The sequence below is a fragment of the Trachymyrmex cornetzi genome, unplaced genomic scaffold, assembly GCF_001594075.2.
Source record: "Trachymyrmex cornetzi isolate Tcor2-1 unplaced genomic scaffold, Tcor1.1 scaffold511, whole genome shotgun sequence".
Classification (NCBI taxonomy): Eukaryota; Metazoa; Arthropoda; class Insecta; order Hymenoptera; family Formicidae; genus Trachymyrmex; species Trachymyrmex cornetzi.
The window spans coordinates 253,646-265,826 of NW_017299820.1; the positions used below are offsets into that span (position 1 = coordinate 253,646).

The 12,181-nt window shown below is 31.0% G+C and overlaps 1 protein-coding gene across 3 annotated transcripts in view; it reads left to right on the forward strand.

The window, feature by feature from the left end:
* Nucleotides 1-10,760, forward strand: part of DAAM (disheveled-associated activator of morphogenesis-like protein) — a 103,727-nt gene extending 92,967 nt beyond the window's left edge. For all 3 annotated transcript variants that reach the window (XM_018514566.1, XM_018514565.1, XM_018514567.1), the window contains 10 exons: nt 4,518-4,826; nt 5,438-5,662; nt 5,871-6,468; nt 6,540-6,814; nt 7,327-7,659; nt 7,871-8,346; nt 8,611-9,047; nt 9,306-9,433; nt 9,510-9,680; nt 10,319-10,760. In XM_018514566.1, coding sequence (XP_018370068.1) covers nt 4,518-4,826; nt 5,438-5,662; nt 5,871-6,468; nt 6,540-6,814; nt 7,327-7,659; nt 7,871-8,346; nt 8,611-9,047; nt 9,306-9,433; nt 9,510-9,680; nt 10,319-10,588 — 3,222 coding nt within the window. In that variant the 3' untranslated portion in view covers nt 10,589-10,760. The remainder of the gene's footprint in view (nt 1-4,517; nt 4,827-5,437; nt 5,663-5,870; nt 6,469-6,539; nt 6,815-7,326; nt 7,660-7,870; nt 8,347-8,610; nt 9,048-9,305; nt 9,434-9,509; nt 9,681-10,318) is intronic.
* The last annotated feature ends 1,421 nt before the right edge of the window (nt 10,761-12,181 follow it).

Consider the following 12,181-nt stretch of genomic DNA (forward strand, 5'->3'; position numbering starts at 1 on the left):
CAACTTTACAGAAAAACTGCGAGAGACAAAAATCATTTATTTTCATCTCATAAAGTTCTGAGAATTTTTTCAGAATTTTTTAGTACCGTATTTTCTCATGTTGGTAAAAATAAGAAAATGGCGTCAAAATGGAATACTAAAAAGTTGATAAAAAATTTTAAAAAAATTCTCAGAAATTTATAAGAAGAAAATAAATAATTTTTGTCTCTTGCAGTTTTTCTGTAAAGTTGATAGTATTTGAGTAAAAAATTATTCAAGACCAATATTTTGCAATTCTTAGTAATTAATATCTTGTTAACTATTGCTGACACCTCAAAATGGTACAGGACTTTTTGATTCAGTATAGGCTGTTCTACCCACGTATGACAAAAAATGCGGTAGTCGCCAAACACCCTGTATATACAACCGCTCAAAAGAAACACCTTATAATTTTTAGATAAAACCGTGTTTTTTTTACAGATACAATTATTTTATTGAAAATATCGACATATACATATAAACGTACATTATTTGAGTAGAGTTTAAGTTTAAAACAACAACAAAATAACATATATGTTTAATGTTAGATAATAAAATTGGTTGAACTGTCTTTTCACACAAGAACAAGCAATCTTAGATTTCATTATTTGACGTTGGCTAGGTTTCTTGGTTGTTTGAATTTGTTTATATATTCATCCGAAGATCGTTGTTTGTTTCTTTCATCTTTTGTTAAAACTCATATGTATGATAAACAAAGTCTTGTATCAGATGTTAAGAGAAAAAGTCTATGTATAATGATAAAGTGACTTAAAAGTGGCAAAAAGAACATAGCTTAGTATTAAAACATTTGAAATCCGTAATATGTATGTAATTTTGTTATTGTTTCAAATTTAGGTTTCTCTCAAATAGCGTACATTCATATGTTTATATCGATCTTTTTAATAAAATGATTGTATCCGTAAAGAACATGGTTTTATCTAAAAATTATAAGGTGCTCCAACTTTTGAGCGGTAGTATATGTACCTAAAGCCCCAGCTACATCTATCGTAATGTTTATCGTAAACTCCTTACGATTCTTACGATAGCTAATTAGAAATATCAATGTGTATTGTAACGCTTTTGATTGGCTATCGCAAGGATCGTAAGAAGCTTACGATAAACATTACGATAGATGTAGTTGGGCCTTAAGATAACTGCGGCTAATACGCCGCACTGGGATTTACGCCGCAGAAGTCAGAAAAAATAGAAGGAGGGGGGGTAATTTTTCTGTAACTATTCTGTTACATACCTTTATGTTATATTAGTATTGTGTTATGATTTCAGCTTCTTTCTGTTAAAATTATTGTGAGTTAAATCGATTTGTCACTGTAACAAGTAACGCCAACATAAATTATAACCTACATAAAATAATTAATGGCGTGTAAAAGACTTAGTGGTTATTTCGTAATACATACGTGTAGTGGAATAGTAAAGCATGTTGTGTAGTAAAATACAAGTGCTTTGCTTTCGTATTCTTTGTTTAGTTTATTGTCTTGTATATCCCACTTGTTTAGGATATGTGGCATTTTTAGCGAGCCGGATTTATGCCCAAAGCACAAAGTGCGCAGATTGAATTCAGTGCACTAAATGCAATAAACGCATTATATGAAATATGTACCTCATGTCATAATACTTGTAAAATTTGTAGGAAGATTGTAATTATTATTTACTACTTCATATACATATTTACCATTCTTATTTCTTAATAAAACTTTATAAACACATTTTATAAGTTATTGTATCATTATACGTCTTATTTATGCATTAATTGTATATTTTTCATATGAGCCGTACATACCCCCCCCCCCCCCCATAACCATATATCCCATCCTTATGGGATATACGGCAAAAATGCAAGGGTTTCAAAAAGTTTATTTTTTAATATGAAAAATAAATATTTCGGGTTTCTAATATTTTTTTCATAGTAGTAGACAATACAAAGTTTTTACTAATATAGTTCGTTTACTACAAACATAGTAAATAATACTTAATAAATTAAGTTTTTGACAGGTGCGACGTATATATCGGAGTTATCTTATGTATACAGGATGAGTCTGATAAAAATTCACGTTTTTTTCGAAAACAGTTAGAGATAGAGGGAAGATACCTAGTATCAAAATTGTAGAATAAGTAGAGAGATATACTTTGATGATCTTGAATAACTTTGACAATAAAAATCTTTTTTTAATGGGAAGGGGTATTTTTACGTTCTATCGATGGTGCTCAATGAGCTGAATAATTTTGCATAGAGTATATTTTCGAAAATTCAACTAATAATAAATTGTCGGGATATAAACTAAAATATATTAGACTGAAAGTTTTGGAACAAATTTTTTATTATTGCAATAAATGTTTAAAATGTTTGCCATGTTGATCTAGACATGCCTTTGTGGAAAGCTTGCTTGGTCTTCTTTTAACTCTTGAATCGTTATTTCGCGGAAAAAAAATATTTTTTTTTTCTTTCATGTTTTCAAAGTGATAGAACGTTGAAAGTAAGCTAACTCCTTCACTCTTCTCTAAAAATAATAGTTCAAACATGTTAAATCGGCTAATCTCGCAGAGAATAACGCAGAACCACCTCTACCAATCTATTTATTTGTAAACATTCTGTTGAGCTCTCGCCTTGTATTTATACCGAAGTGAAGTGGTGCACCATCTAACTGAAGTCATATTCAAATCCTATAACTCAACGGAATATTTTCCACTAAATTTGGAAAATCATTTCTAAGAAAACGAACAAACTTTCTGAAAAACCTCTCGCGCGCGCGCGGTTGTTGGAGATTCCACAAAATAAAATAATCCAATTAATCAAAGACCAATAATAAGATGAAATTTTTGTATACCAAATCTTAAAATTACTTAAAGTTTCGTCAGAGCAGAGTTTATCGATATCAACAAACACACAGCTTACAATTCGGCTTTAGTCTATAAATTTTATCGTAATAGCATTTTTAATTATTATTACAGAATAATGGTTTATATATTATAACTAAGAAAAGGATTAAGACATGGTGTCTATGAATTTCAAACTTTCTATTCTTGATCGCATAAATTTCATATATCCATATACAAAGTAGGGTAACTCCGGTATATACGCCGCACCTATCAAAAACTTAATTTATTAAGTATTATTTATTATGTTTAAAATAAACGAACTATATAAGTAAAACCTTTGTACTGTCTACTACTATAAAAAAAATATTAAAAATCCGAAATATTTAGTTTTCGTATTAAAAAATAAACTTTCTGAAATCTTGCATTTTTGCTATATATATAGATAATGGGTGGGATATATGGCAAAAATGCAAGAGTTTCAACAAACTAAACAAAGAATATGATAGTAAAGCACTTGTATTTTGCTATACAACATGCTTTACTATTCCTCTTATATGATACACGTATGTATCACGAAATAACCACTAGTCTTTTACACGCCTTACAGTAATCATTTTATGTAGATTATAATTTATGATGATGCTACTTGTTACACACACAGTGACAAATTGATTCAACTCACAATAATTTCATTAATATTAGTAGTAAGAAGCTGAAATTATAACTTAATACTAATATAACATAAAGGTATGTAACAGAGTAGTTGCGAGAAAATTACCCCCGTTCCTTCTATTTTTTCTGACTTCCGCGACGTAAATCCCAGCGCGACGTATATACCAGAGATACCCTATATACGGATCGTTGATAATATTTTTTCAAATTCTACAATTCTTTCTTGTTTTCGTAAGAAATTTTATTAAATTCACAAACTTCTATAAATAGTCTACCGACTTCGACTCCGTATTTGAAGACAGCGCTGGACAGCGCCATATTTGTGTTCACTGACTCTAGCATAGATAAATCATACGAATGATAACGCAATCTATTTATATAATTAATAAATTACAACAAGAACAATATTTATCATGATTTATTATTCTATTTATATAAGTCTGTGGTTAATTTATTCAATATATCAATGAAAAAATGTGTAAAAGGCTAAAAAATTTTATTGATTAAACATGAATTTTAGTGCAAAAAATTGTGCCAATGGCCTTGAGCCGGTTGCATTATTGATCACAATGCTCTACCTGGTTCTCCAAAACTCTAAATACGTATACATATATGTAACTGTTATATAAATATTTTTTATTTAATAGCTAAATTTGCAATAATTTTATATTAGCCTTTATATTGTATTAAATTTTTAAACATTTTTTAATATTTTCTTCTCTGGTCTGTGTAATGTAAACATTGACTTATTTAAATTAATATTGAATTTATGGCACACATAAGTAATACAATTATTCATAGTACACATGTTCCGTATACGGAATAGAAAGCAAAATATATTAGAAAATTCATGTGTTAATAACTCAACATATAGGATTAAAGCAAGAAACCTACTATTTTTGTATCTTTTTCATATTTATTGATATAACATATTATTTGCATGATCTGTAATGCATGACAGGATGCTGAATTAATCTAGATGCTCCTCGCAGGATGACGAGCCACCGGAAATCACGTATTGCGTTGTGGAACACACGGGTACGCTCACGTTACAAGCAATGACACCAACCTTGCCAATGCCAGCAGAGGAGGAGCTGAATAAAATGTTTCTTGAGCTTGTCGACGAGCTGGACTTAACTCAAACCAATCGGCAAGCAGTTTTGGCACTTCCAGCTAATAAAAAGTGGCAAATATATTGTTCCAGAAAAGGTAATGACACGTTAGACAACGGAGGCTTGAACACCACTGACCTTAGTGGCGATCCCGAAGATTATATCAATAGATTGAAGACGATAGCAAATGTGAGTAAATAAAAATGTTTAATGGAATCTACTATAATGATGGAATAAACCATTTTGTTTCTTTGTATGTGAAGTACTACATTTAATACTTTAAACAGATTCCGATCAAATAGATTTTTGTACATGAGTTTTAAAAAATATTTATTCGCACCATTAGAAATGTCTTTCTGTAAAGAAATAAATAATACAAAATGTACATTTTTTAAAAATAATTTTGATGTTTACGTGAATGTCATTATGAAAAAATGTTATTATTATTAACATGGTTTACTTCAAATTGTAATCACTTTGCCTTGGAAATTTTCTTATTGAAATTAAGAAGATGACATGAGAAAGATAAGATATAAAAATCAAAATTATAAGATTGGTGAACAACTCGTAAGAAAATTTAAAACTTGTAAAATAGGTATCGTATATTTTATAAGTTGCTTCACAATTTTCAGAGTTTTTGTGTCATGTCACACATTGCGTATATTTACAATAATATCACTAAGGCTTAATAATTTTTGCTGGACAAAAGTTATAAAAAATTGAATTGCGAAATATTATTGTATTTTTATCGGTTTTATCATGTATATAAATATGTGCTAAACTTATTGGATATTATACAGAATCCTTTCCCAGAAGAAGATGAAGAGGTATCAAATCAAATGCGTCAAGCAGAAGCTCTAAAGACTGCTCTGAGGACACAGCCGCATAGCTTTGTTCTCAGATTTATAGAACTAGATGGTTTAAATGCTTTATTACAAGTTCTAAAGACTATGGATACCGAAGCAGCAAATAGTAATATCAACACCAGTGTTATAGGATGTTTAAAGGCTTTAATGAATAATTCGGTGAGTTTTATCAATATAGGCAAGCATTATCCATACAAATCTTTATTAATAACTATTTATTTTTATTTAATAAGTAGCTTACCTAATTTTTTCATACTTGCATGAGGGTTGAGAACGTGAATCATTGTTCAATGATGCCTCTAATAAGGAAAACTTTGCAACTATCACAGTTTTTTTTCTTTTAATTTTAATTAATATTTCTTTCTAGAATGGTAGAGCGCATGTGTTAGCGCATCCGACGGCAATCAACACGATATCACAATCACTCGCATCTGAGAATATAAAAACGAAAATCTCTGTCCTAGAAATTCTCGGTGCAGTTTGTCTAGTACCAGGCGGTCACCGCAAAGTTTTAGAAGCCATGTTGCACTTCCAACAATATCATTCCGAAAGAACGCGCTTCCAATGTATAATTAATGATCTTGACAAAAATTTCGGCATCTATAAAGACAATTTATCCTTAAAAACAGCGATTATGTCATTCATCAACGCCGTGCTAAATTATGGACCTGGCCAAGTAACATTGGAGTTTAGGCTGCACTTACGATATGAGCTACTGATGCTCGGCATCCAACCTATTATCGAGAAATTAAGAAAATACGAAAATGAGACACTCGATAGGCATCTCGATTTTTTTGAGATGGTACGAAATGAAGACGAGAAAGAGCTCGCCAGAAAGTTCGAAAAAGAACATGTAGACACTAAAAGTGCTAGCGCCATGTTCGATCTTTTGCGACGGAAACTAAGTCATACTGCTGCTTATCCTCATCTTCTTAGTTTACTTGAACATTGTCTTTTGTTGCCACGTGAGTTTTTGGATTTTGATAGATTTTACTTTTAGCAAAAACATTCTATAATGCAAATTAATTTTTTTTAGTGGATTACGGTTCGCATCCCCAGCATTGGTTGTTATTCGATCGAATCGTTCAGCAAATTGTTTTACAGTCTGAAAGCAACGAGATGGGGTTAGTAAGAAATTCTGATGTGGCTCCAATAGATATAAACGTGAAAGAAATTGTTCATCTTCTCGCCAAAGAGGAGGAACTTGTGGCAGCAAAAAAAAAGGCTGAGGAGATGGAACGCGAAAATTTGGACATGTCTACAAAATTGGCTAAAAAGGAGCAAGAACTAGATTTGAGAACTCAAGAAAAAGTATTATCCAAATTCCATATTTTTGCCAATAGCAATTAACGAATTTTTTTTTATAATCTCAATAATAGCAAATTTTTATTTATAAAAAGTACTCACAGACATACTATATGCAGTCTATATACAAAAAGAATTTGATTTTCTTAGTTTAATTTACATTACTGAAACTATCACAACTTTTTAAATACGTTTAAAATATTAAGATCGATATATAATAATATAAACATGAGAAAAATACACATATTATTCAGACGTAAAGGTATTTTTTAGATATACTGAACACATTTTTAATGTAAGTCTAATCAGTGTTAGTAATATAAAAAATGATAAATAACATTTCTTTTCTTTTTCTATAAATTTATTTAATATAAAATAAGTTGTTCGTTATCCTTATATTTTATTCTTATTATCTTTGATATGTCATAAATTTATGTCATATTTGAATTATCATTTATTGCTCGATATTATTTGCTTTTTAGAACAAATAGTCATAATATATAATTATTTATTTATAGGAAGATATGGAAGCAAGTTTAGCAAGGATCAAAGAACGTCTTGAAAAAGAGACATCGATGCACATAGAGACAAAACAAAAAATTTCTGAATTGCAAGATAATCTTGAGACATTGTCGCGACAAGTTAACAACGAGAAATCAGAAAGGAAACGTCTAGAACAATTAGTAGCTTCAGGAAGTTTGCCAGACGATGCAAAAGCTACTTTAAAAATTGTGGAAGATGAGGTATTCGAGAAGGTTGAGACCAAACCTACTCCGCCACCACCGCCACCTCCTCCATTAGCACCTCCACCACCTCCTTGTTTAATGCCGGCTGCACCTCCGCCTATGAAGGTTATTACTATATATTTAAAAGTTTATAAATTAAATATTTGTTATGTAATAACAGCAATAAAAAAATAATTTAACGTTTAATAATTAGTTTAAAAAATATTACATAATTAAAAACACTTCCTAGGACTTGTTATAATCAATCACAACAAAATAATTTGTTATATAGTAATTTTTTTTAGCCGGATAATTTAATTCAAATTGAATGTCTTAGATGGAGATAATAAAGAATGTTCCACAGCCGAGTAATCCTTTGAAATCGTTCAACTGGTCCAAAATACCTGAGCAGAAATTACAAGGCACGATATGGTCAGAATTGGACGATTCGAAACTCTATAATGTAATGGACCTCGAGTCCATTGATAAGATCTTTTGCGCTTATCAAAAGAATGGTGTTCCCACGGAAGGTTCGATAGAGGATTTGAGAACATTAGGGAAGAATAAGAAGACGATGTCGGTAATTGATTCGAGAAGAGCGCAGAATTGCACTATATTATTGTCAAAATTGAAAATGTCTGATAATGAAATTACTAGAACGATATTATCGATGGATCAGCAGAATATTTTGCACATTGATATGGTGGAACAGTTGCTAAAGTACATACCATCTTCGGAAGAGGCTGCCTTGTTAGATATCCATCAAAAAGAATTGCAGAACAGGGCTGACTGTTTTTTGTATCAAATATCAAAGTTAGTTGTATTTCTAATTCATTATTTAACTCTAATTCATTATTTAACTCTTTAAGAGATTCTCTCTCTCTCTCTCTCTCTCCCTCTCCTTCTCCCTCTCTTTTTTCTCTTTCTTTCTCTCTTTCTCTCTTTGAAATTATAGTGAGTGTTTTCATCGATTAATTAATTTTCGAATTATTTCAAAATTTTAGTCTTTCTTTAAGCAAGAACAAAACAGATCAATGAAACATAGAACAAAAAAAACATTAGTTCTCTTGTCTTTAGGGTGCCACATTATGAACAGAGATTGCGTTCTCTTCATTACAAAAAAAAATTCGCAGCTAGCATTGCGGAATTGACACCGAGGATGCGAGCAGTTTTAGAAGCGAGCCGACAAGTAGCCAGATCAAGGAGACTCAGAAAACTTTTAGAATTAGTTTTAGCATTGGGAAATTACGTGAATCGTGGAAACGCGCGAGGTAACGCGTGCGGCTTCCGATTAGCTTCTTTGAATCGTCTAGTCGACACAAAATCTTCTTGTTCCAAGGGTACAACTTTACTACATTACCTTGTACAAATTCTTGAAGCCAGATTTAGAGAAGTCCTAGAAATCGAAGAAGACATGCCGCATGTTAAAACGGCTGCTAAAGTTAGTATGGCCGATTTGCAGAAAGAAGTGGCCAACTTGAAAAACGGACTGCAGGATGTTCAAAGAGAAATAGGTAATAACGGATTATATAATGATTGAATTTTAAACAACTTGAATAAAAATTCGAATAGATGCAACTACGAGTTTAACTTAAAAGCTCATGAGTATTTTAAAACGATTAATTATATCTATGATAATTTCTATTTTCTATGCCTTTTCTGTGAAAATGCTAATGATCATCTAAAAGTATTTAGAGATACTTTTAGATTATTGTTAGCATAAAAAAAATGATTGTAACATTTATTTTATTTCAATTTCACTCATTTTTTAGAATTTCATCGAGGTCAATCTCAAGTGCTTCAAGGTGACATGTTTTTACCAGCGATGAGAGACTTCCAGGCGCAAGCCACATGTAGATTAGCAGAAGCCGAAGACTTATTTCAAGATATGAAAACTAGAGTAAGACTAAACAATTAACGTTAACTGCGACTGTGACAAATATCTGACTATGATATAACTAATTTTACCAAAACAGTTTGATCGAGCAGTGAGACTATTTGGTGAAGATTCGGCTGGTGTTCAACCAGATGAATTCTTTGGCATTTTTGAAAACTTTTTACAAGCCTTAGCTGAAGCAAGACAAGATGTAGAAAATATGAGAAAGAAAATTGAAGAAGAGGAACGTAGAGCAAAACAAGAACAGGAAGTAAGCGATATTGTTTCATAAATACGTGTATAAAGGGAAAACCCATTTGCCTACAAATTGGTTACCTACAGCCATAGATAGTATACTAGATCGCTAACTTCTGAGTTGATTTAATGGCAGCAACAGTATATAATTATAATAAGATTTTAAGTATATAATTATGTTATATATGTGTACGATGTGTGTGTGTGTGTGTGTGTGTGTGTGTGTTATGTATGTATGTGCAAAATGATTGGAACGGCCACTGAATGAACTCAACCGGATATCCGGTCATTTATGACGTTTTAGTCGAAGTTAGCGATCTAATACTAGTATAGTCATCTATGCCTACAGCATCGTTTGCCTATATCTCATTTGCCTACAAATCGATTATTATGTGTATCTCTCATAAGACGATGATCTGGCCATATCGATCTCCGTTTACAATTTCGGGAGGCGGGAGCTATTAAGTTAAGAAGAAGAAGCCTACAGTTCTATTGCCTACTGGCACTATTTTCTGCTTTAAAAACACAAATTATTTTTTAATATAATTTAAACATTTGTGGGCAATTGATCTGTAGGTAACCAATTTGTAGCCAAAAGGAGCCCTCTTGCGTATAAAACGTAAATATTGTATTGTGCATTATAATTTCTTACAGCTCCGGAAGAGAACGATAGAGAGGAAGAACTCGCGGGAGGGTATATTAAATAGCATATCTTTAAGTAAGAAGAATGAAGTAAATAGTAACGGACAACAAAATGATAACAAAGGCGAATTCGACGACTTGATATCTGCTCTTCGAACTGGTGATGTATTCGGCGAAGATATCGCTAAATTCAAAAGATCAAAACGAAGACCTGTTACACCTAGCGGTCAAGAATCACGAAGACATAGTACTCACAAAGAAGATTCCCGAGAACGTCACTAAAACTCCAATAGGATCAAACAGATCATTTGTCAGGATATAAGTTTTTCACATTCAAAAGAATTCAATTATTAAAAATTTCACATATCGTGTTTTAATAGCACATTACACATTATAGGTGATCTAATTACAAATATAAATAACATTCCACATAAAATAACAAAAACAAAATTAATCTGGGCTAATGAGAGTCAGTGCGAGAGGAAGTGCGCAATAAAATTTTAACAAATAAATTTGTTACTTCGTTTGATGTATTGATGTGTTCTTTATTTAAAATCTTGAGAAATCATTGAACTGTTCGATTCTTTTTGGAATCATCACCAGCAATATTCTTAATCCATATTAAATTTCGCGAACGGTCAAGATAGAGTCACTCACAGGTTGTCAAAACTGTAGTGTAATCTGTTTAAATTCATATACTTGAGATATTTAAAATCAACCAAAAAAGTAAAGAATAACTCACCCACACAATCGCCAAATCTCATCATGAAACTTTGGATGATATTTTAATATTCACAAATAATCACTTTTTTAATACATTTTATATAGAATAAAATGCGAACAAAAATGTTGTATATAAAATTGAGTGCAAAGATTGCGATACAACTTATGTAGGTCAAACGAGTAGGAGACTAACAAAAGTACTAGGATTGCAGAACATCGCAATCACATAAATTAGAATACAAATAGCCAATCAGTTATCACGGATTACAGATTGGAATATAATCACGAATTCGATTGGTAGAACGTCAAAATACTTCAGTACGAAAGAATGTTAAACAAGCGGTTAATATCTGAGAAAGTACATATACATATGCAAAAAAATGGATTTAATTTGCGATCTGACACAGATGGATTACATTATGCTTATGCATTTATGATAAATAATTTGACATAACTTATATTTCAAAACTGAGCGACGATAAATTTATTACATAATTTTATGCACAATATTAACGAGGCGTTTAAAATTTTGACTTATTGTTTTAGATTTTATTCTTGACCCATCAATTCTTGTATTAAATTATATTCGTAACTATTCTTTTATTAATCAATTTTTGTATTAAATTATATTTGTAACTATTACAATGAGTGATTATAAAATACTACATATGGATGTGAAGATGCCTTTCCGAGTCAAACACTGGTAATTCGTGTGCAAATGAATTTATTCGACAAATTTCGTTATCATACGTTTCGATTTTCACTTTGGATCCTTATCAATGTATAGAAATCAAAAACATATCATCGTTCTTCCCGGAACGCTAATTACAAACATACTAGAATTATTACATGTTAAAAAAGATATTTGCCATAATGAAATTCAATATTCCAACAATCTCATACATATTACAAGTGATAGTAATCATAATTTAATAACTTACATGATAATGTTGAAATTGGAAAGTACGAAATTATCGTATGAAATGACAGAACACATCTAAACGCAAATGATATTTTTGTCAGTTCTCTGCTAAAATAAAGTAAAGAAAAGTTAAAGAGAGGGAAACTCATCAGTCGATAAATAAACCTTCATAGTTCTTAGGTAACAAATCTGTGTCCGTTTGCATGTTCAAACTATTTTTCTGTTTATGA